The sequence below is a fragment of the Monodelphis domestica genome, chromosome 2 (genome assembly GCF_027887165.1).
Source record: "Monodelphis domestica isolate mMonDom1 chromosome 2, mMonDom1.pri, whole genome shotgun sequence".
NCBI classification, from domain to species: domain Eukaryota; kingdom Metazoa; phylum Chordata; class Mammalia; order Didelphimorphia; family Didelphidae; genus Monodelphis; species Monodelphis domestica.
Genome location: NC_077228.1, coordinates 178,207,435 through 178,233,189, shown reverse-complemented (window position 1 = coordinate 178,233,189; position 25,755 = coordinate 178,207,435). Strand labels below are relative to the sequence as shown.

At 43.5% G+C, this 25,755-nt stretch overlaps 1 protein-coding gene and 1 non-coding gene across 6 annotated transcripts in view; one reads left to right on the top strand and one right to left on the bottom strand.

The window, feature by feature from the left end:
* TBX4 (T-box transcription factor 4) overlaps window positions 1-25,755 on the bottom strand; it is a 53,600-nt gene that overhangs the window by 8,784 nt on the left and 19,061 nt on the right. For all 5 annotated transcript variants that reach the window (XM_056816476.1, XM_056816475.1, XM_056816473.1 and 2 more), the window contains 3 exons: window positions 21,917-22,036; window positions 19,065-19,212; window positions 598-750 (listed from right to left, as the gene is read on the bottom strand). In XM_056816476.1, the coding sequence (XP_056672454.1) occupies window positions 598-750; window positions 19,065-19,212; window positions 21,917-22,036 (421 nt within the window). The remainder of the gene's footprint in view (window positions 1-597; window positions 751-19,064; window positions 19,213-21,916; window positions 22,037-25,755) is intronic.
* LOC130457657 (U6 spliceosomal RNA) lies at window positions 13,394-13,500 on the top strand. The gene has a single exon (XR_008916949.1). It is a non-coding gene; the product is annotated as a U6 spliceosomal RNA (small nuclear RNA).

Sequence of the window (25,755 nt, the reverse complement as noted above, 5' to 3'; positions counted from 1 at the left end):
GAAAAGAAAAAAGATAAAGAAAAAATAGAAGTCCCCTCCCCATCCCTAATTCAAGCCCCAAAGTTCATCGATATATCCCTTATCTCTCTCCTTAGGACCTATACAATAGCTATGTTTTCCTTTTTGACTCTTTTCCAGGTCATTATTAGATTTTGTTGCTGTCCTGAGTGACATCTCAGGGTCTGTGAGGTCCATGGCTGTGGGTTGCTGCCTACAGAGCTTCCTGACATGCATCAGTCTCAGAGAATATAGTCTTGAGTTGAACAGGACCTTAGGACTCATCTAGAAGTTGAGGACCTGAAGCCCAGGGAAGGGAAGAGACTTGTCCAAGGTCATCTGGGGAACCAGCAACAGAGCTTGGTCCTTCTAAGAGGCTTCAATGAGAACTCAGTGTCCTAAAGCTATGCTTCCTGTCTGTTTGGGGCTGTGTCGTGCTAAAAGCTTGGTTTTCATCTGTTCTGTGCCAATGGCATTGCTCAGTCTGTTCCCTATTAACAGAGTGGGTGATATGTTTGGTCTTCTGGCCTCCCTCCCAGGTTAGGAGCAGGCAGGATGAGGGGTGGTAATGAAAGCAAGCAGGGAGAGCACTCGCTATACCTTGTGGTTCTGGTAGGAAGTCACTGAAATGAAGGAGGTCTCTGGGAACACATGTGTGCAGAAAGCCGTGTTCTTGGAGCCAAAGGCATTGTTCTCATCAGCCTTCACAATGTGCAGCCGAGGCTGGTATTTGTGCATAGAGTTGAGAATGATCTGGAAAAGAGGGAAGACTCCATGAGCATTCTGTACCTGGGGCTGCTTTCACAGGCCACTTCTTGCCTCCCTAACTGGGAGCAGGCGAGGGCTGATCTCCTAGTTTGGAGGCAATTCAATGGTGCTGGGGACATGAAGAAAACTAACGGATGCAGAATGAGGTAAGTAGACCCAGGAGAACAACTTATGCAATGACAACAGTATTATAAAGACTTCAAAAGACTTAAGAACTTTTATCAATTCAATAACCATCCACAATTCCAGAGAACAGAGGCTGAGACATGCTACCCACCTCCCAACAGAGAGCTGCTGAACTCAAGGTACAGGCTGAAAAATCGATCTTTGGATGTGATCAATGAGAGAAGGTGTCCTACTTGACTGCTAATGTCTGTTACAAGGTTTTCTTTGACTTCTTTCTAGTGTGGAAAGGGGAAAGTAGCTAGAGAAGAAATAAATGCTTCTTCTGGCGCAGAAAAGACCCACAACAACAGAGTGGTCCTTGTCCTCAAGGACCTCATTTTCTCTAGGAGGAATACAACATATTCACTGATAAATATTTCATGGTAGGTAGACGTGCTATGATGGAAGCAAAGGAGAAAAAGCAGATCTCGTCCTCCAGAGAAGTTTGAGTAGGAAGAGAAGTAATAACTGAGGGAGTTCAAGAAAGGACACAGAGTAGTCCTGAAGAGAAATCACAATATTTTCCAGGTCACTAATAATAAAAAAAATGTATATCAAAACAGGTCAGAGATTCACCTTGCTCCTTTCAGATTGGCAAAGATTAAATGGCAATTGTTGGAGGAGCTTTGGAAGGCAGGCATACTAATACATTGCTGGTGTAACTGTGAATTGGTCCAACCATTATGGAAAGCAATCTGGGACTGTTTACCAAAAAAGTTACCAATCTGAGCATATCCTTTGATCCAGTACATTTTTTTAGTTTATGTAGCCTAAAGAAATCAAAGACAGAGAAAGGTACTAAAATTTTTTTAGACCCTAACCTTCCATCTTAGAATCAATACTCCCAATCCACTGAGCTACCTAGCTGCCCCAAAAAGGTACTAATTATATTAAAACAAAAAAATCATTCCAACACTCTTTGTTGCAGGTGAAAAAAATTATAAATGCATTCCTATTATAATGGGGTATTTTAATGGGATAATACTGTAATGGGATATTACTATGCTGGAAAATAATTGTGAATGTTAATTTAATGTCACAGCATCCTCAACTGTAAAATGATTCTAAGGCCTCACAGAAGAGATAGTTTTTGAGCTGAACCTTGAAGAAAGATAAGGGAAGATAAGAGGAGAGAGTACATGAGGACAGCCTGGCCAAAGGCACCAAATTGGGAGATGGACTTGAAGAAGTTCTATTTGGCTGGAGCTTATCATGAGAAGGGGAGTAATGGGAAATGGGACTGAAGAGGTTGGAGGGAGTCATTGTGAGGAGCTTTAAATGCTTGCTTAAGCATGCCTATTTTGCCAGTCAGATGACAAACACTCCTTAAACACTCACTATGATAAGGTTCTAGGTTAAAAACTGGAGATGCAAAGAAAGTCAATTGAGGGCTCAAAGCAAATACCCAACAGAGTTTAAAATGGTGCCCAGCCCAAGGCCAGAGCTAGGCTTCCCTTTATAGTTAGCCCACGGCCACACTCTCCCTTGAAATCTTCACCCCGAGTGGCCAGACCCAGCTCCTTTTAGGAGATGCCACACCTAGCTCCAGCTGCTCTTGGCATTTCGCCTGGGGGAGAAGTGGGAAATGTTCAAGCCAAAGATGAGTCTTAGCCTTCTGCTTTTCTTCCCTCTCTTAAATCTTTCCCCTCTACCTGACCAAGTTATAGAATCTGAGAGTAAAACTATTCCTCCCCCTTCCTTTGTTTCCTACTCTCCCTTCCTGACTTTTCTGCCTAGTCTCTTTCATCTTCTCTTTTTTCTCCTTTTCTTATTCATATCATTGGCTTTTTATCTATAAAATTAGAAGGTTGGATTACATGCTTAAGGTCTAGTATCTTACTAAGAAAACCCCAAAATGGGATCACAGAAGAGTTAGACAATGACTGAAATGACCCCACAACAACCAAAAAGTCCCTTCCAGCTCAATAGCCATGCTTCTCTTGGCCTCAGTTTCCTTGTTTATAAAAGGAGGGAATTGGACCTCTAAGGCCCCTTTCAGTTCTCTTGTGAATCTCTCTGGCCTGCTTATTCATCTGTAAAATGGGCTAGATGACCCGTAAAATCCCTTCCAACTCTAAATATATGATCCTGTGTCTCACCCTAGTTATCTACCTCTTTCTGGAAATGAAAGAGAACTTTCTAAGCCAAAAAGTCTTGCTCCCTCCAAACCCTCAGAGTTTCCTTGAAGAAAACTCCATCCCCAAGAAGGAACAGCTGTTTGCTCAGGGCAGGGGGCAGAACTAATGCAGTTTAAGGTCAAAGGACACAGATGAGCCAGATGCTGGAACCATCTACTGACCCTGTCACATTGGTTGCTTCTTCAGTGTCTCAACCAAGTTGAACAAAAAGGATGCTCCAGGCCTAGCCTCTTGTTCCCAGGACCCACTTGAGCTCCCCTGGGTCTTGGGGGAGGAGAGGCTGAGTCCTGTGGGTCTCAGTTCAGCCAGGCTCTAAGCCTGAGCCCCTAGGAGTGTCCTTTGGTAGTTACTACTCCCCAAACCTGCTTCATCTGGCCGCACCGAGCCTTCCCTACGGTAGCGGCTGCATTATGTGCCATTAAAATGTATTTTTTATTGTTGACATTTGCCAGACACCCTTCCCACCGGAGGCTGGACCAGGAATTTGGGGCATTTGATCATCGTGTCTGTAACCATTTAGCTGCTGGTCATGGCTGAGCTAGGCCTGCCAGAACCTCTTCCCTTTTTAAGTTCCTTTCCCTTTAACTAAGTGCCCTTTTCTAGATCTTTTTTTTCCCCCTCAGGCTCCTGCTCTCCTACAGATGGGAGGGCACAGGCTAAATGCTGAGGCTTCCTGAAGAGTTTAACCCCTAAGAACCAAGTGGCACCATGGAGGAAAAGAGTATCCCCCACTCAGGCCCAGGCACAGCAAGAGACAAGAACCTTCCCTGCAAAACTTGGGTCAACATGTTTGAAGGGGTGTCTTGACAAAGAGAATCAAATTTGTCCTGCTGGGCCCTGGAGAGCAGAATGGCTAGAACAACAATGGCTAGAAGCCATCTGCAGGGGAGCAGATTTAGGCAGGAGTTGAGAAGAACCTCACCACTTAGAGCTCTCTCCAGGAGTCATGGGCTGCCTCAGGATGTGGGGAGGCTACCAGTTACAGTATACTGTAGAGGCCTTCTCTTCAGGTAGAAGTGAGAGAAGATCCTGCTCAGGTCATTTCCAACTATGAGGTTCTCTCCAATACCATGAGGCACCTGAGGAGGACTTTAACGGAGAAACAGGGAGATTAAAGAAAGGAGAAATCCCCATAGACAGAGATTCTGCCTTCCCAAGTCAGAAATTAGAGTGTCACCTCCAAAACAGACTGTGGGACCTTGGATGTATCACTTAACCTCTCAATGATCCAAGCAAATCTCTAAGACCATAGACCAGCTGCTAATCTACACTTGGTTGAGGAGTTCCCTACACCTGTGAAGTCACAGGTCTGGATGAAAAAAAGGAGAAAGAAGCTCAGCAGTGAGAAGCTTAACTGCTCAGGGAAGAGGTAGCAGGGACAGTTTGACTCTGGGTATAGTAAACTTGGTAGAGGGGGATATTTATCCTTGTCCCTGTTGGGGGTCAGAGGGGAATGCCCCCTGAAAGGTACAGCCAGGTGACCAAAACCTGTCAGAGAGAAGTGACCGAGGGGTAAAGTAGTGGTACGAGTCACAAGAATACATGAAGAAGTATGGGCATGTGTGTGTATGTGCACGTGCACACACATGCCTGCACACATATGAAGCTTGGTAGTTCAGTGAATTGAGAGCCAGGAGGTCCTAGGTTCAAATGTGACCTCAGACACTTCCCAGCTGTATGACCCTGGGCAAGTCACTTAACCCCCATTGCCTAGCCCTTACCACTCTTCTGCTTTAGAACCATTACACAGTATTGATTCTAAGATGGAAGGCAAGGGTTTAAAAAGAGAAAGAAAGACCAGAGGACAATAGTTGCCAGGAGGACAATTATTCCAGGGGTACCCTCTCCCGTGTCAGCACTCTGGAGCCCATAGGGCAGCAGCCCTGTTAGTCCTACCTCTGCCTCAAGGCTACCTTCTCCTGGAATGCTTCCTTGCTCTCCTCCTCAGCTAGTCAGGTTCGTCTTCCTCCTTATGTAATGACAGTTTACACATCTGCCTCTTTTGCTTCCATATGAATAATATTTCTTGTTTCCCAGGTAATGCTTAGTATTGCAGACTTGGATGCTGCTCTACTCTCTGGTTAATGAGCTCTCTGTCCTAGTCCAGGCTATCATTATGGAATACCTTATATTCAAAATGTTGATTCTAAGCATAGGGTGGCTGGCTATCCATCCTAAGGAAGGAAGGAGAACCCTCAATGTCTTAGGGAAAGGACCAGACCAGACCAGACCAGACCAGACCTAGAAGGTTGTGAAATAGAAATTTTCAACAAAGAATTTCAAACTAAGATCCATTCTCCAGATAGGGACCTGAGAGGAGGGTAGGAATGGAGAGAAGTCAGTCAATTATTAAGTAGTGAAGGAACAAGCCCTAGATTCATTGGGGCAATGAGCTAAAATTCTGAAAGAAAGGCAGAGATCAAGAATGAGATAGAAACACAGAGACTACCAGGTAGTCAATCAGTCAAGTGTCTGCTTGAAGGACAGAAGAAAGACAAAAAGGGACAAAGGGGAAAAGAAAGAGAAGGGCGAGAAAGAGCCAAAGGATAAAGAGAGAAGCCAGCCTGGAGACATGGATGTTGTCATGGAAGCCTGTTCTGGGAATTTGGTTGGGAGATGGGACAGGAAGGATATGATCAGTCTTTACAGTGGTAGGAAATTCCCAGAGAGCATCCTGGCCTCACCAGGGTTTAAGACCCCAGCCCTGAACACAAAAAGGAGGTTTCAAGGTGGGAAGGTCCCAAGTAAGAAAGAAATTAGAGACCAGAGTTAGAGTCTTTGGTAAATTGCTACTATGATTAATATAAAATAATTTTTTAACTAATTCATGTGCTTCCCAAGAAACTTATTCCATATTATTTATCTTGCAGGTTTAACTCTCTAGTGATAAGCACCGAATTAAGAAAAAACTCTAGGAAGTTAAAAAATAGAATATCCATAAGTCTGTGCTTATGAATCTAGAGAATAGTTGAAAAAACAAGTTATCCCTACTCAGCACTGGCTTCCTCTTACTTTTCCTACAATTCTAACAACCTTTCTCGTATTCTTACACTTCAGATTAGAAGCAGAAAGTTGGAGAATACCGGCTGGAGGGTTACTTTAGACAAGGATGATGAGAACATCAAGAAGTGATATGATGGAGGCAACCCAATGGATAGAGGGCCTGGAGGCAGAAGGACCTGGCCTCAGAAACTTCCTGTCTGTATGACCCGGGCAAATCACCTAATACCCTTTGTCTAGCCCTTGTCACGCTTCTGTCTTAGAGATGATACTAAGATAGAAGGTAAGGGTTCAAAAAAATAAAAATGAAATGACACGAGAGCCTAATTGAGATGAATGAGACAAAAAAAAGGCAAGCAGAAGAATCTAAAAAACGTGGGTCCATTTAGTGCAGGGGCAAAAAGCCCTCCACACTTCTACAGACTCTGCAGCTATCACCTCGAAAATAAAGAATATTCATTCACAAGGATGATCCCAATCCAGGATTAGTCATAAGATGGATATATGTCATACATTCATCCCAGGATTTGGGGTCATTCTTATGGATATTCCCAGCTCATAATCAAAAATTTTGGTTGTTTTTTCCTAGCAAATCATGAAAACTTTTTACTAAGGTATAGAAGAGTTGTGATCTGTGTCCATTGAGAAGGTACCCACTGACACACATGACAGATCCTAAAAGTATCAAAGAAATGATGACTGGAATCCTGGAATCCAGTATCAAAGTTATGTTCTTCAGAACAAACTTATGCTAATTGATCCAACAGTGGGGCAGCTAGGTAGTTAGGTGACTCAGTGGTTAGAGAACCCGGCGTGGAGATGGGAGGTCCTATGTTCAAATATGGCCTTAAATTTCCTAGCTGTTTGACCTTGGGCAAGTCATTTAACCCCAATTGCCTAGTCCTTACCAGTTTCTTGCCTTGTAATTAATACTTAATATTGATTCTAAGACAGAAGGTAAGGTTTTTAAAAAGAGAGAGAGAAGAAGAAAAACAATAGGGAAGAGTATCATCCACTTTAGAAAGAATTCCCTCCAAATAGGGTTACATTTTTGAGGTTTCTGCACTTGATATCAGATTTCATTGATATTTCATTTGAATTATTTATTAATGCATTTAAATGTAAAGAATTGTTGGGAAATACTTTTCAAATGAGGCATGCTGGCTGTTGCAGTGGAGTTATGATACCATTAAAGAGTAATGGCAATCCACAAATGGGATACACCATACAATGTTTACCCAATAATTATCATGAAGGATCAAAATGATTCAGAGTAGAATACATTACATGGAAACAAAGGAGAAGCCTCCTCCCACTTTTCACGGAAAGGTGAGTGTGGAATTTTACAGACACTGTCAGAAGCGATTTCTTTATTACCAGGGAAAGTTCCCTGTGGGGAAGGTAATATCTGCAAATGACTGTGATGGAACAACCAAAGGCATCAATAAAACCTTTCTTTGCTTTTAAAAAGAGAAGTACAAATCACTTGCTACGTGAGGCTGGAGAAAGGAAAGATCATTTCCACCCGGGAGGATCACTGCTAATACCAGGTAAATGAAAAGTCCAGAGGAAGCTCATGGGGGCTGAGAAATCGGTTCCATACTTGGTCCAGACTGAATGAACCTATCCTACTTGGTTTAGGATAAGGACGCTAGTTTTTCCCATCATAGGAACTGCCCATTCTCATAGCTGCCACAGAGAAAGTATTCCACAGAGACCCTATTGAAAGTGAGAAGAAACAGAAGCCTGGAGACAAATGGTGATTTTTCCCAGAGTCCCAAAACACAGCCACAGAAAGGTTTTCCAGATACAAGCCTCCTCTCCTTCCAGTGACAGCAGTTTCCTCATCTGTAAAATGGGTATGGTGAAGCTTTTCCAACAAACCTCTCAGGGTTATTGTAAGGAAAATGTCTAACAAATGGTGAAATGAAATAGGAATGTGAGCTGTTACTGGGTTTTGTGATGTAGGCTCAAAACCTCAATATCTCAGGAAAAGGGAAAATTAATTCTTCTTGCCCTCTTTACATTGATTGTTTATTTTTAACAGTTTTTAAACTGGGAAAAATAAGTTCTAAAAATACACAATAATTAACAAATTATTAAGTTAATATATTAAATATTAAATGAATAGAATAAACATAAATTTAAATAATTAAATAAAATGTCCACAATGATTATGATCATGTAAATGAAAAGTCAATGCTGAATAACTGCAATAGCCAACTTGAGATTCAGAGAATAGGGAAGGAAATATCCTTCATGCCATTTAGTAGGGAGATGGGGCCCTTTAGATTCAGAATATTGTGTGTGCTGCCAGAGGCTGTCTCGGTATTAGACAGTTTTGCTTAACTGGGTTTCAGCGTATTGTAGTCATTGAGCTAGGACCTGAGCCTCTCTGGAAATTACTGATATAAAGACAAAAGACATTGGCACAACTAGTGGTTCAGTGAATAGAGTCCTTTCTCCATAAAACATCCAGAGAGGCTGACCTCCTCACCTTCATCTGTCCCCAGTTCTCTGGTCCCACGGGTGGGCTAAGGATATCGCTCAACATTGGAGGTCCTAGGTTCAAATTTTGCCTCAGGCACTTCCTGTGACCCTGGGTAAGTCACTTAACCTCTATTACCTAGTCCTTACCTCTCTTCTGCCTTAGAACCAATACTTACTATTGATCCTAAGACAAAATGTAAGAGTTGAAAGGGGAGGGAAATAAAAGCCCTCTCACCTATTTTTGCAAAGTAAAAAGCTGGACCAGTTCCTTAACAGTAAATGAAAGTGTCATCCATCAGACCAAGCATAAACCTGCATTTGGCTTAGAATAAGGAAAAGGCAGCTTGTAGTCTCTGAACCTTCAGGGCAACCCCTGATGTGGGCAGCAATGAAGCTGTGGATGTCGCTACCAAAGCAGTCTTATGACCCCCACTTGTCCCATTAGGAAGAAGATTCTCCCATTAAATCATCGCCAGCAGAGTTAACTGGAGAATCGTTGGCTACATACCCAGAGGCCAGAGCCAGGCACGAGGGTATCCGTCACTCACCCACCCAGGATATAGAGCTGCCTCAGCTGAGGGGGAGCTCAGGGGGACCAGAGAGACAAACAGGAGAAAAGGAAAACCAGTCCCTGCCCCCAAGGAGTTTACAATCCAGTTAGGAAAGCTGATACCCAAAAGGATGCTGGAAAGGGGGAGACATGGAGGTGTACCAAATCACTAATAATCAAATAAACGCAAATGAAAACAACTGAGGTTCCTGTTCACAGGCATCTGATGAGCAAAGATGGCAAAAAAGGACAATGGCAAATAGTGGTGAGACTTTGGGAGGACAGAGACTAAACTGGTCCAGTCATCCTGGAAAGCAATTTCTCTGAAACCATGCCTCCCAAATCATTAAACTGGGCATATCCTTAATGCAGAGATATAACTACTAAGCATATACACCAGAGATCAAAGGCAGAAGGAAAGGACCCGGCCATACAAAAATATTTATAGCAGCACTCCTTGTGGGAGCAAAGAAATGAAAACTAAGGCAGTACCCATCAATCTGGGGAGTAGCTGAATAATTATGATACATGAATGTGATGGAGTGTTGTTTTCCCTTAATAAATGACAGATGGGCAGACACTTCCTAGCTGTGTGACCCTGGGCAAGTCACTTAATCCCCATTGCCTAGCCCTTACCCCTCTTCTGCCTCAGAATAAATACATAGTAGTGATTCTAAGACAGAAGGTTTTTATTTTATTATTTATTTTATATTATAATATTTATTTTATTAAAAAATAAAAAATTAGATTAAAAAAATTTTAATACTGTCTCTAGGCCTGACTCTCAATGCCCTAACCCACCTAACTGCCCCCTTTAATTTTAAAATATTTTTTCCATGGTTACATGATTCATGTTCTCTCCCTCCTTTCTTCCCGCCCCCCTCCCAGAGCTGACAAGCAATTCCACTGGGTTACACATGTATTATCACAAAGTATTGATTCTAAGAAGGTATGGGTTGAAAAAAAAATACAGATGAGAACACAAATGTTAAGTGAATGGGTTCTAGGGCCCAGAAAGTTCTCTGGCTATCTAATGAATGACTTCATAAAACAACTCTAGGCTGTCTCTCCCAGATTTCTATTTTGCTCTATCCCATTAACAGAAAATGTTTGGGAGTAAAGCTGGTGAGACCCAGGCAGGCTCAGCTACATTTAAATCTCAAAACCCAGCATGGGTCCTCATTACGGTTTCAGCAGGCTAAGATTCCATTCAGACTTCCTGGGCTAGTTTGGAGTATCCCCCCCCCCCCCCATGTCAAAGAACTGAAGTCCTTTCTCCATAAAACATCCAGAGAGGCTGACCTCCTCACCTTCATCTGTCCCCAGTTCTCTGGTCCCACGGGTGGGCTAAGGATATCGCTCCCCTGGCACCAAGCCTCAGCCAACAGGAACTCTCATGACTGTAGGACACCTTTGGCCCTACTTCTGACTCTCTGCTCCAGAAAGCAATTGCTTGTACATTGCTGGGTCCACCTGTACAAACATGCCAGAGCCACACAAACAGTGCACCTATCCAGACTTTGCCCACCTAGGTTTCCCTAGCGCAGTTTTGAAATTCCATTTGTATTACTTTCCACTGGGGGAAAAATATCCCTCCTACCCAAAATACAGCCACCAAGAGCTAGGTGGGGGAAGAGCCAATGTGGGATAGTGGACTAAATTTTGAGTCAAGAAGATCTAGGTTCAAGTCCTGGCTCAGCTACTCAAATGACTACTTAAATGGCTACTTTAAATGACTGCAGTCTAATTACTTTTGTTCTCTGAGCCTTATTTTCCTTCTACAAAAATGAAGCTGGTAGCCCTGGAGATTTCTTCCAGCTCTAAAAAATGGAGGGAATAGTGCAAAGAGTCAGGCTCTGTTGAGCCAGAGGACCTGGGTTCATATCCCACCTTTGATGCTTACTATACAGGTGATCTTGGGCCTCAGTTTCCCTATCTGGAAAATAAAAGAGTTGGATCATATGGCATTAAAGGTCCCTTCCATCTCTAGGTTCTTTGGGTTTTTCTGCATGGTTAACTTGTTTTCCTAGCACTTTCCAGACATGTCAGCTTGGGAGGTGGAGGTGCCCAGTTCTTGGGGACATCTAGTGATCCACTATTGGATGGCCAGCTCTAAAAGGAGGCTCTCCTGCTTCACTTCATATTAGGGGAAGGCACCCTTGCTTTACCTACCTTATGGAGCTATGAGGACTTCTCTCTGCAAATCCCAAATTACTCTGGGAATATTGATAATCTTATTAATATTGGGTTCTAGTGTGAAATTTTCAAGTTTTGCATGTGGTTGCTTGAATCTCCCAGTTCCCTATTGACTCTGTGTTTCATTCTTTGTCTCTGTAGAAATTTTCTAGGGTTAATTGTTTCTTTTTCTGTTTGCTCATTTTCCCAGCCTTTTTTTTTTTGGCCTGTGGACTAGGAATTCTGAAAGCTATTGATTCTGTTCCCTGCAACACAGGCTTGAAGAGACCCAACTCTATGGACTTCCAGGCCTCACTGGGGGCTGGTGCCAGGGCCTGGGACTTCAAGGGGGTGGGTCTGGGGTGCTCTATTGTTGGTGTAGACCAGGGCCTAGGATCCCAAAATTGACCTATCCCTAGGTTTTGAACCTGGTGCAGTGGGGGGGGGGGGGAGGGAGTTGGCCAGCACTCCACTGTGTGCAGTTTTGGTTCAGGTTCCTTGTCTGTCTCTTTCCCACATGCATGCACACATAGGCGCCTGGGTAATCCACAAACCCCCACAGGGGAGGGTACCCTTTGGGTAAGAGCTAAAAAAGCAGGATGGGAGGAGTCTGATCCTGCCAAAACTGAGAAAGGAACAAAACTCTAATAAGGTTTAAAAATGGACCTAGAGGCCCCAGAGAGGGATTTGTCTGCAGCAGCTTTTAATCATGTTTCCCAGTAAAACCGTCAACCCGGCTGGAACTTTTTTTCTTTTTCTTTTTTGCAGAGAGGGAAGTGGGGTTGGGGGTGGTGAGGAACTTCCCTACCTTTTCTACCCCCCTGGAATAAGGAGTAGTGGAAGAGTCCATGCTGGGGCATTGAGACTCTGGGGAAGGCCAGTGAATTCCAGTGGGGTGGAAGATTACACTCCTGAAGGTGAGAGGTAGTCTTTTGAGGCAGAAATTTAGGCTTTTACCCCTGCCTTCCCTTCCCTGCCTGCCTCTCACACTCCCTTCCCTCCTGTAATCTCTCCTTATATATATATATATATATATATATATATATATGTAGATTTGCACATAACCACTTACGTGGGGCTAGTAAGGAAGTTCTCTGGGCCATTCTTTGGGAATATTATTTATAATAATAACAATAATAATATCTAGCATTCATGTAGTACTTTACACTTTGCAGAACTCTTTATATAGGTTTCCTTGTGAGCATCTACCTTGTGAGGTGGTTGCTATTATTCTTATTTTACCAATGAGGGAACTGAGGCTGGAAAAGGTTATGAAACTTCTAACTAGCCCAGGGTTATACTGCTAGTGTTTAAAGCAGGATTCAAATGCAGGTCTTCAGTTTAACTCGAAAGCTCCAAGGCCAGTAGTCCTGTGTTCTAAATAACTGAGGTCCTACTGTTTGGGAGAAAAGGCAGCCTAGATGGGTTAATGCACAAGGACAGAGATGCCCAAAGGGGGCATTAGGGTAAGGGTTCTGATAATTGCTTTAGGCTTTGGTTTCTTCCATGGGTCTCACATCTCTTTGGGAACACACCAGGCATCTTCTCCTCAGGGTACCTTGGAAAGACTGGCTGGATTCAGGGTCAGAGTATAAAGGTTCTGTTATTGAGTTTCACTCTAGAGAGCTGGGAAGGGGCATAGGAATAGGATTTGGCTGAAAGTCCAAAGTCTGATGAGATCCATTAGCCTGGGGTTTACAGACCCTACCCCACACAGGATCCATGGAAATATTGCTGCTGTTAGAAGAAAATATGCATCTTTATTGTCACTAGCCACTACCTGAAATTTAGCATTTCCTCTGAATATTTAAAGATGTTATTCTCAGGAAAGGTCCATGGATTTCACCAGGCTGCCAAAGAGATCCAAGACACATGCAAAATTAAGGACTTTTGGATTAAGTAGAACTCTTTCCCCACTCCTAATGAGGGAAATCTTCAGTAAACCAGCAGCTTCTACCTGCTCTGATTCTTACACCCCCTAATAATTAAATTCATAATCAAAGAATATTTCTGAATGTCTATTTTGTAGAATTAAAAATGATCCAACCTCCTGCCTTTAAGGAGCTCACATTCCACTAAGAATAGAATAACTCAAAAATAAAAGAAAGCAGTACTTTCTTTGGCAGTACATATACTAAAATTGGAGCAATACAGAGAAGATTAGCATGACCCCTGCACAAGGATGAATCACAAATTTGTGAAGTGTTCCATATTTTTTTAATAAAAGCTGCAAAGACCTACATAAACTGATGTGAAGTGAAATAAGCAGAACCAAGAGAACATTATGCCCAGTAATTGAAACATTGTGGAATGATCAAATGTAATAGACTTTGCTATTAATAGCAATGCAATGATCTAGAACAATTCAGAGGAACTTATGAGAAAGAAAGCTACCCGAATCTAGAGAAAGAACTGTGGGAGTAGATATCCAGAAGAAAATATATGATTTATCACTTGTTTATAGAGGTATATGATTTGGGGTTTTGATTTTTTAAAGATTACTCTATTTCAAAAATGAATAATATGGAAATAGGATTTGAGTGATAATATATGCATAGCCCAGTGGAATTGCTTGTCAACTCCAAGAGCTGGGAGGGAAGAGGAGACCACAAGAATCATGTAACCATGGGGGGATAAATAAATAAATAAATTTGAAAAAGAAAAATAAAAGAAAGCAGAAGGGGATAAGGGAAAAGAAAGGATTGATACAATGTATTAGAAGGACCAAATACCAAAGGAAGAGAGATGAGATTATATCTGAGATCCAAGAGAATTGACAGGATTCTGAACATCATTTGCCACAATGGTTTTGGGATATCAGGGGAAGAGAGGGAACAGAAATGTTTCAGAGATTTTGACACACTAGCAGAAAGAATGCTGGCGCTATCAAAAGAATAAAAGGAAATTATTAAAAGGGGAAGAGGACAAATTCATTCTGGGATGTATTTCTTTTAAAATGCCAACAAGACATCCAGGTGATGATGTCTGGTGGGTAGCTGAACATATAAAACCAGAAGATTGGGGCTAGAGACAGGATCATCCAGAAGTGATTACTGAAGCCATTGGGAGTGTGTCAAGTCACCAATGGAGAGAGAACAGAAGAGAGCCCCAGCCGGAGCCCAGGGGGATACCCTTGTTTCAGAGGCAGAAGGAGGGAGATGAACAGGGAAGAGAGTGGGGGAGGGGAGAACTGTACTACAGATAGAAATAGAACCAAGATCATGGAAGCAAAGGGAAGAGATGGCATTAATATATAATTAAGCTTATACATTTGAGTCTACTTAGAACATCATTTTCTGTCTTCCCACTTGACTATAAGTTAATTGACATTTTTAAAGCATCTACTCTATGTCTATATGACTCCTAGGCAAGTCACTTAATCCTGTTTGCCTTGATGTCTTCATCTGTAAAAGGAGCTGGAGTAGGAAATGGCAAACCAATCCAGTATCCTTGCCAAGAAAACCCCCCAAAGAATCACAGTCAGAAATGGCTGAAAATAAATGAACAAAAAAATATGCCAGGCACAGTTTCTGAGGCAGTAAGGATACAAAGTTCCTGCCTTCAAAAAGCTTATGCTCTATTTGATAAGCAAGTTCATATATAATATAAGCTTATACAAAACAAATGGTATGGTCATGGTCCTTTAACTTGATTGGTATAAGGAGCTCAAGATAAGAAACTCTGTACCAATGTACATTTTCACCTTTTGATTTTATTATGTTGTCTGGGACATTAAGAAGTTCTATGCCCTGCCCTGGGGACACAAAGACAATATGTGTCAGTCAGGATTTGAACCCAAGACTTTTGAATGATGCCTAGCTCTCTAGCTACCATGCTCTCCTATTTCTCATACAAAAGAGACACAGCATGAAATAATGGTTAGAGAAATGATGTGGCCTCAGAGATCCCTGGCTATGAGCTTAACCTCTTAATGTTCTAGTTGTTCAGTCATTTTCAATTGTGCTTGACTTTTTGTGAGCTGGTTGGGAGCTCTCTTGGCAAAGATACTGGAGTGGTGTGCCACTTCTTTCTCTAACTTATTTTTACAGATGAGGAAACTGAGGCAAATAGGGTTAAGTGAGTTACCCAAGGTTACACAACTAGTGTCTGAAACCAGATTTGAACTCAGGAAGATGAGTCTTCCTGATTTCAGGCTTAGCTTCTCTAACACTACAAATTTCAGAGAAGGAACTGACCAACATTGGTAAGATTGAGTCCCTTTCTGTCAGTTCCCTATGCCAGTGAAATCACGGGTTCAATCCCTATCCTTCATTAGGAGACACCTGATCTGAGGGATCAGAAAAAGCTACCTTCCTGGAGAACAGGGACTCTGCATTTATTCATCTTTGTAATGATGGAGAGAGAGAGAGAGACAGAGAGACAGAGAGAGACAGAGAGACAGAGAGACAGAGAGACAGAGACAGAGAGAGAGACAGAGATAGAGACAGAGACAAAGAGACAGACAGACACAGAAAGAGAGAGACAGAGAGACAGAGACAGAGACACAGAGACAGAGACAGACAGAGTCAGAGAGAGACAGAGAGACAGAGAGAGAGAGAGAGAACTTAGCTTCCAATAAAGGCCAGATAAACGTCTCTAAGATCTAGTTAGATCCTGTTTATCTAACAAAGCCCAAGAGATGAACTCACACAATCCACTGCATATAGGATAGGATTATTCCACTGTAGAAGGGGTTCTCCCGTTCCTTTAAATCCCAGTTCCCCAAGTCCTGCTGGATGTTTACAGAGTATCACCTCCCTGGGGAGGGCACACCGGCAGCCCACACAGAGAAATGCAATACTTGGAAGAGCCAGTGACAGCCAGTCAACTGAAGATTCATTCGAAATTAAGATAAAGCCTCTCCAATGTCTCTTGTGGGGAAATTTGAGATATATAACAATTTGGCTTATACACAACGTTCCAGGAACACATCTGTTGTGTAAAGTGAGGCAAACCTGCGCTGCCCCCACCCTCTCTCTCTCTTTCTCTATCTGTCTGTCTCTGTCTCTTCCTCTCTCTTTCCCTCTCCCCCTTCTCCGTTTCTCCCTCCCTGTCTCTTCCTCCTTTCTCCCCCCCTTCCTTCCTCCCTCCCCTCTCCCCCTTCCTTTCTCTCCCTCCCTCTCTCTCTCTCCCTGTCTCTTCCCCCTTTTCTTTCCCCCTCCTCTCCCTCTTTCTTTCTCTCTCTCCCACCTCTCTCTCTCTGTCTCTCCCTCCCTCTTTCTCTCCCCCCTTTCCACCGCTTTCCCCCTCCCTGCCCCCCCCCCCCACATCACCACCACCACCACACTGGCTTCATTCAGTTCTGCCTGTGTAGCAAATGTGTGCACAGCAAATACAATTAGTTCTATCCTAGATAGCCACAAAGCTGCCAGGACAGACCAGGGGCCCTCTGTGCCGTGGCAGATAACTGTGTACTCCCCAGGCCTACATCTGCAATACACATGAATTAAGATTTTCCAAATAAAATGCTCCTTTTTTTTAATGGGCCTGCCAGAGCCAGATTGGAAAATAATGAGCTTATGCAACCTGTGAGGGGCGGGTCCCTGGATTGAAGGGGGCCCAGAGGCAGCATCGCTGGGTCCAAAGGGCTCCACCCCACAGAACCCAAGGCCCTGGAATTAGAGACATGATGTCCCCTGCCCTTCCCCCACTTCCCCCATGCGCCATCATCCATTTCCAGACCTCAGTCTACTCTTGATTATGCATCAGAAGAATAGGGGAGAAATGATGCAGAAAACCTCAAATGGTAGATAATCCAAAAGTCACTCCCCCTAGCTTGGGCACCTATTAACTGATCTTTCCCACTAATAAAAGAGAATGACTTGCCCGGTTACAGTTGGCAATGGCCAGCTGACCTAGCTAGTCTGAATTCCCTGGCTGAATTTCCCCCACCCAGAGTAGGGGAAAGGAAAGCACAAGAACTGTTTTCATGATGAAATCAAGGAATCCATAGGAAGCATCAACCACGAACATTCCAAGGAGATCAAAGACAGAAAGAAAGGTGTCATATACATCAAAATACTCCCAAACACTCTCTATCCACTAAGCCACCTAGCTGCCCCTATGATACTTTTTATGGTAGCAAAGACCAAGAAATAAAGCAAATGCTCACTTATTTACTGGAGAATGGCTAGAGGAATTATGGTAACTGAATGCACAGTAGCATTACTGCACCACAAAAAATGAGCAGAGCTACATTATAGGAATTATAGGAAGAATTATATGAACTGATACAAAGTAAAGTAACTATAAGGTGGAAAACAATAGATACAATGGCTACAACTATGGAAACATAAAAAACAAGAAGACAAAACTGCAATGTAATGACCAAGCTCTCCTTCTGGGAAGAATTGAGAAAGTGTTCTCTCTCCCTTCTTTGCAGACCAAAGATGGAGTGGGGGATGCCACAGAGGTGGAATATTGTATATACTATAATGCAGTGATGGCGAACCTTTTGGAGACAGAGTGCCAGCCCCCCACTCTCACCCCACCCCCAACTAAGTGTTGTGCCCCTTCACTACCACCCCACTGAGTGCCAGGTGTGCCCCCTCCCTTACCCCACACAGGGGAAGAAGAAACTCTCCCATTGGGCTGCTGGGAGGAGGGTTGGAGGATGTGAAAAAATGTGGTCAGGCAAGGTAGAGAAGGGGAGGGGAGCAGCTCTGCCCAAGTCCCTCTGCCTTTCTAATAATGCACTCTGGGGTGGGAGTGGGGAGGTCACATGCCCACAGAGAGTGCTCTGTGTGCCATCTTCGGTTCCATAGGTTTGCCATCACTGCTATAATGCATTGGTTTGTTTTGCAAAACTGTCTTTCTAGTCTTTCTTATAAGGAGTGGCTTACTAGATAGGAGAGGGCAGAGGAATATATTTGAAATTAAATTAACAGGAAAACAAAAGTGATTTATTCAAATAAAATTGACATCCATATATAGCCTACCTAATCATGCTATGGAAAAGTTTTCCTTCCATCTTTCAGTGTTAGAGTTTATTTTTGATGGCTAAGATGTTGCTGACTACTGATATAATAAACTGTGGTTTTGGCCTCACCTAGGTCTTGGCAATTAGGAATTAAAAAAAAAACTCAGCAAAGAAAAAATTAAATAAAATTGACAAAAGGAGAAACATCAGGACAATTAAGGGCTGCATTTGAAAATGATGCTTTCTTATTTTCTAAAGCCCTATGTCTTGGATAAAGCAGGTATGTTCTCTCCTTTTGCAAATGGGGTAACTAAGGCACTGAATGATTTGGTGCCTTCTTGGGATCTCACCACAAAGTTAACTTTGAAAAGACATGTAGTGATCTAGTCTTGGATACTTCATAGCTCCGTGACCCTGGAAAAGTCACTTAGCCCCAATTGGCTAGCCTTTAGTACACTTCTGCCTTGGAACGTATACTTGGTATCCAATCCAAGACAGAAAATAAATATTATAAAAAGAAAAGAAAAGACAACTAGTGGACTCTTTGTCTCTGTCTCTTCTTCTCTGTATGTCTGCTACTCTTTCTCCCCACCTCCTTTCAAAATATCAACTTATTTCCCTGGCAAAACCTGGATAGAACTCCATCAAATCCTCAAGTTTGTTTTGGGGTAGGTATATGTCCTATCAAGAAAATTAATGCTAAAAAAAAATGAGGCACTGTTGTTCTTAATAATGAAACTGAGAGAGTAAAAGCTGGTACCCTGGTGTGCCAATCCCAGCCCAGTGAACTTCCTTCCACCCCTACCTCCCAGTTCCCAGATGGTTAACTTGCCACCAGCCAGGGAGAGAACCTGTCTCTTACATGCCCAAAAGGGTCCAGGTGGTTGTTGGTCAGTTTCAGCTTCTGGAAGGAGACCAGCTGCCGCATCCAGTGCGCCCCTGTAGCTGGAGAGTCTGGATGCACGTACAGTCTTCCTGGCATCGCAGGCTCTGCCTTTCCCGCCACCATCCTGCCAACACAGCAGACCCCACATTAGGGATCCCCTGCCCTGAGTGAACTATTGGGTGCCAGGGAATCCCAGAGGGGACCTTGCTCCTAACTCACCTTAAACAAAACCAGACAACCAGTCAATAAATATTAAACATCTACTATTTGGCAGGCATTCTGCCAAGTGCTGAAGCTACAAAGAAAGGCAAAACTTCTCTACCCTTGAAGAACTCACAATTTAGTGAACCAAGTTGGTGAACTGATTCTCAGGAGCTTGTCCTATCAAAGGGAATGAAGTTTACAGTTCTTGCCCTTTTGCAAAGGACACATGTTTTCCTCCAAGTAGGGGAGAAGAGGAAGCCTGTGGGATTGGTTTCCTGCACTGACACATATGATTGTTACTGATGTCCAAAGCTAATGATAATTCAGATTGCAGGCTTGCAGGGGAGCAAGAGAAATTTCCAGAGACTTGTCTTCCAAGCTGGTCAGCGATTGGCACTTAAACCCAAGCTCCAGCTCCAAGAATTAACTCAGAAACAGCTGAGGAAAGCTTGGAGATCAGCTCATCCAATCTCATTTTACAGAAGGGGAAACTGAGGGCCAGAGGACTTAAGTAATTTTTCCCAAAGTTACATAGGGGGAAAGTAGTAGAATTGAGGTGATAGCTCAGGTCTTTGTCCCTAAGCCAAGTGTTTTGTTTCCTTTTGTTTTAAACCTTACCTTCTGTCTGAGTATCAATTCAAAGACAGAAGAGTGGCAAGCACTAGACCAGTATTGGCAAGCAGCTCCCCCATGCTGGAGTGGCACACATGCTAATACTTTGCTAACACTGTGCTAGACAATTGGGTTTAAGTGACTTGCCCAAAGTCACATAGCTAAGAAGTGTCTGAGGTCATATTTGAACACAGGACCTCCCTAACTCCAGGCCCCTTGCTCTATCCTCTGTGCTACCTAACTGCCCTTCCAAGTTTCGTTCTATTATGCCAGATGCTTATAGAAAACAGAAAGAGAAATACTCCTCTACCTCCCACCACTGACATTCCTATCTTCTCCCACTACACAGAGCCTTCTACTCTCTTACTTCCCCACCCATTCTCATAGGCACACACATGTACGTTTGTACATAGCTATCTGCATGTTGTTTCCCCCGTTAGACTGTAAGCTTCTTGAGGAGACCATAGTTTTTGCCTTTTTGTATCCCCAGCCCTTAGGAGAGTGTCTGGCACATACTGGTGTTTAATAAATGCTTGTTGATGTGACTCTTTGATTCAACAGGACATGCCTGCATGCACAGACAGGCACATACATACATACATACTTCAAAAATTCAATTTAATTTCCTGGAAAACACCATTGGGAATACCCTCAAACACAGGCTAGACAAGAACTACATTTTCTAGGGAATCAGTCAAGAAAATGAATGGAATAAATGAAGTATGCTCTTCCCTATGATGATGAGGCTGGAGAAATGAGGCTGCTACCTTTGCTCTGGGCCCAGAGGAACTTGAGAGGCATTAACTCAGCCATCCAAATTCAGCCCCTCATCGCCAACCTGCTCTATCCAAGGGTCTTAATAAAGAAGTCAAAATTCTTTACTAGCCACTTGGCCAGAGATCCTCACTCAACCTGAGGGAGGGAGCAGGTGGCAATTGAAAGATATTCCACAATTGACCTCAGTTTTCCTCATCTGCAAAATGGAGAGTATGGACTAAATAGCCCCTGAGGTCACTTCCAGAACTAGAGTGATAGAACCGGAATTAGAGGACCTGTGTTCACTTCTGCTGTGACTCTTACTTTGGACAACTCCTTACCTCTCTCTAAGCTTTGTTTTGTTTTTTTGTTTTTTCCTGAATGGGAAGGTATTAAATGAAGGTATCTAAAAAAACACTGATTTTGGAGTCATAAATCTTTGATCTGAATCCCAGATCTACAATTTCCTACTTCTCTGACCTTGGGAAAGCCACAACCTCTCTGGACCCCAGTATCTTTAGTTATAAAATGGGGGATTGGCCTAGACAACCTCTTAGGTCTTTGACAGCTCCAGATTTATGACTTCTTACCTCCATGGCCTTAAGAATAATCCTTTCTAGCTCAAAATCTATCATACTACAAACATCAACATCTATATCCCTAGAGTTACAGGTGGGGAAACTGAGGCATAGCAACAGAATAGGTCTAAAGATAGGGTTCTTTTCCACTCAGGTGGATTTTGCTTTGTTTGGGGAAATAAAAAGGGAAATAAGAAAATAAGGATCGAGTGGACAAAAACCAGTATATATCAGTTACACTTTTTGAGATTAACCATTGAAAGCCATTTCTAGCCTTCTCTCACAGTCTTGGTAACTAATATTAATGTCTCCTGTTCTATGCTTGATTTTCCTTTCCCTCCCAAGTTTCCAACACCTTCAAATCATCCTTTACTTAGAAGTCCTAGATCATTTATGGGACTTGAAGCCTACTGGTAGTCCAAACACCCCCGTTCTGACCCTAGGTCAGAGGAGCCAAAAGGATAGAGATGAGTTTACTCTGCCTCTCTTTCCCCATCTCTAGTGAACAGGGACAGATTAGGAGTAAAGAGGCCAAGAGTCAGAGAAAGGGAAGAAAGAGCAAAGGACTCTGAGTAATTCAGACAGAATAGTTAGGAGCTTCCTATACTGTCAGTGTGGGGAGGAGATAAACAACTGGGTTAGGACTGGGTAATAAAGAGAGGGTCCCCGGCCTCTTACCATTTGTTATCACAAAATTTATATCGGTGGTCATCTGCTGGGACGATATCAATCAGCAAAATGTACTTGGTCTTGGGGTTCATGCCTGTGACCTTCACCTTGTAGCTGGGGAACATTCTCCTAAGAGAAAGCCAAAAGGAGACATGACATGTGAGAGGTAGGCAGAAAATGGGGAGTAGAGGATGCTGATGATGACAGAGCTCTAGGAAGGATGAAATGGGAAGGGGAGAATAGAACTGGGGGGTCTTTGAGAGAAATACAATTACATGACACACACCCCCAAGAAGACTTGTGTGGCCGTCTCCCAGAGACACACTGTCTGGGAATGGCCAAAGGTGGAGAAGCACAGAGTCAGGACTAGGAGGGAAAGAATTTTTATGGGTCTTGGGCTTATCAGAATTCTGGATGATTTGGGGGGGTGAGTGGGGCAACATGGCCTTGAGGTCTTCTGCCAGCCCCAGGGAAATGTTTAGGGCTCATCTTCACTCTCAGAGACATTGTGGAAACTCTTAGATCACACTGCTTTTTGTGCCCTTAGACAACTCTCGAATATCTATACAAATATAAGAAACAGTAGCCAAGTTAGCACACCAGTGGGTAATAATTTTTAAATTTAAATAAATAATTTTTATACTTCTATTTAGTTTCTGAATATAGTAAACACACACAGGGGTCTGAATCTATGTCAACTCCCATCTAACCTCAAATCAGTGAGTGACTTGTCTATAGCTTATAATCTTAGACAGTGACTGGGGCAAGGAGAAGCTCTGTGGCTTGCCCATGGTAGCATAGCCAGATTGTTAGAAGCAAGATCTGAATTCAGATCTTCCTGGTTCTAGGACCAGCCCTCTATCCACTCCAACACCTAGCTGGCTCCCTATCCCTTACACCATGCTGTTTCTCATGAAATCACATCCATAAACGCACATAAGGATAAGGACTAGATCTGCCAATCTATTAACAAAGGGAATTCTTGGGTGAGGAAGCTCCCTCCATCAATGTGGGTCAAGGTGTTCTCAAAAACTTACAGTCCTAATGATTTGCCTAAAAAATGAGAGGTCGATTGATTTACCCAGCGTCACACAGGCAGAATGTGATGAGGCTAGACCTAGGCTTCTTGTTTCTGAGAAGAGCTCTCTAGTCAACTATATCGGGCTCCCTTAGCAGATGGTTGGATAGATGGATGATGGATGGATGAAACTAAGGAACAGAACTTAGATGGATAAAAGAGATGTGTGTTTTCATATGGGTACACAGATACTTAAGGTAGATTTATAGTCCCAATTATATTTTGTTCAGACCTACATGAAAATGGTTATACTTTCCCATAGCATAGATATATGGAAAAATCTGGAAAACCGCCTTCCTGACTAGAGAGTTTGAGGGAGTTATGAGGAAAAGTCTGCCTAAGACTTTATGCTTGTCACAAATGACCTACAAAGGATCAACAGTGGGCTGGACTGAATGGTCCTGGCTGCCTCTTCCCCTATTCCTCTACCAAGGTGACTCCAGGCTCCCAGGAATGAGTGAGAAACTGGAATGGTGCTTAGAAGCTAATGTAGCAGGAGCTGTGTGGATCTGGGGCATCAGGACATTGTTATCAAGTAGCTAATACCCTGAGCAGTTATCTGAGTTCTAGAGGGCCCATCTCCTTCTTTGACTCATGAAAGGACATCTTGTCTTTTGCTCTGTCTGCTGTTTCAGTCTTTCACATCCTACCCAGGGCCAGGGGTAGCAGAGGTCCTGTTGTATAGATAGGAGGAACTTCACCCCTATCCTCTCCTATCATACACTCTCTCTCTCTCTCTCTCTCTCTCTCTCTCTCTCTCTCTCTCTCTCTCTCTCTCTCTCTCTCTCTCTCTCTCTCTCTCATCTCATGGGCAAAAAGAACCACCTGTTTCCCTGAGTAACTAAGGCTATTGACTTTGGTGTGTCCAGCTGCCTAGTCTTCCAAAAACAACACAGAGAGCTGAACAGGCTGCGTGGTGTGGATGGAAACCAAAGATGGACCAAACATGGTAGAATACTGGGCCTGCTGCCAGGACTTTGGGGGAGGCCACAAGACATGACTGGAGAAAACAGGACAAGGAGGAATAATCATGCTGGAACTAGAACCAGCGCCATTGCCAGTGTAGACAGAAAGTGAGCTTCAGCAGATAGGGAGAGAGAAGAAATGGAGGGGAAGTTCCATCTCAAGCTTAGGAACTTTGAAAAATTTGTGTAATTTGTAAGAATTTGTCTCTGCTGCCAATCAAAAGCATCTTGACATGCCTGGGCTCTCAGTGTGAGCAGCATCCCTAATGAACATTTCTGCTGCAGCACCTACTTTAGGATGTGTTCCGATGCATATCTGAGAACCCGGAATTGTCCTCTGTTCTGAGCTCCTCCTCTGGTGGTCTAGGAAAAGGGGATAGGGACATATGGAGCTGAAACTGGGGGGGGGGGAATAGAGGGGATAAGGTGGCTGAATGAAGAGGGGCAGCTGCTCCCGCTCTCTGAAGGGAAAAGAAAAGGATCTTGCTGCTTTCTGGGCCACCATTTTGTAACCACTTGGGGAGAGACACACAAAATGGGGTCAGATCCAGCTGTGTTCAGGCCCTGGCCCCCTGCGCCAATGCCCTGCACATATTCCAGATGTTTCCCAAGTAATTAGTCTGGGCGGCAGCAGTAGAGAGGATTTGGGCCGTTGTGCATTCAAACCCTGAGTTGGGTTGGGGGAGAGAAGCTGCCCCTTCCCTCTTGAGTTTTCCAGTTCCCCAACAGTCACCTGTACAAACATCTTAGTCAACCCAGGACAAGCCCCTAGTTCTGGAATGGAGAGATGGGAAAACAGGGAAGAAGGGAAATGGCAAGGCTTCCTGCATTCTCTAGGGTCCTTTGCTAGAGGGCTTTTGGAATGACCTGGAAAGATTCACTGCAAAGAGGTCTGTGGAATGGGTCTGTTGAACTACAAAGAAGGAAATGAGCCAACCCAAAGGTACTCTTTGGAAAAGGCCTGCAGCAGAGTCTGTCTAGGGCCGGCCCTCCCTCCCTCTGTTCTCTCTACACCTCATCTCAGCTGCTAAAGCATCCAAGCTGACTTCACTAAGTGCTTTTTAAAAGGCATTTAAAGAGCTGGGGCTCCAGGCTGGCCAGGGTACCAGCGTTGGATGTGTCTGCCTTTGGAGTGTCCTGTGACTAGGGCCCCTTCAATAAATACATGGAGCCACAGGACGATAACGTATACACACAAAATTAAATTCTTGACTGATAACAGCCCTTTAGAGGTGTTGCTGGACCAGAGTCCAGAGGGCTCAAGGAATGAAGGCGTTCCCTGGCCTCTCCTCTACCTCAATTCCTGCCCCCCCCTGTTTCCGATGATAGCATTGCCCAGGGCTTGGGACACCCAGGAGGAGGAGGAGGAAGAGAATCTGATGAGGGATCTAAATAGCCATACTCGGGTAATATGGAGTTAGACAGTTGGGGCTGGAGCTGGGGGCTTCTCAATGGAAAGGGCACCATGTTTCCATAGTAAAAACAGATTTTTTTTGTACTTTTAGTAACCAAGGACACAACCCATCCCCCTCTTTGCAGGGGGGGGAGCAAAGAAAGAAGTAAACAGTAGTATGGCAGAAAGCATCCTTCCCAGGGGCACAGTCACAGCCATGTTTTTCTTCCCACTCTTCACTGGTTTGGTTTGGTTTTTCTGGTTGGGGAATGAATGTGACCCTCTATGAACAGATAGATACCAATGATGGGGTCTCTGTGGGGAGGAATTGTTTAGGCACACACTTCTTGTTATTGAATCATTTCAGTAGTGTCTGCCTCTTTGTAAACTCCGTTGGGGGTTACTTCGCAAA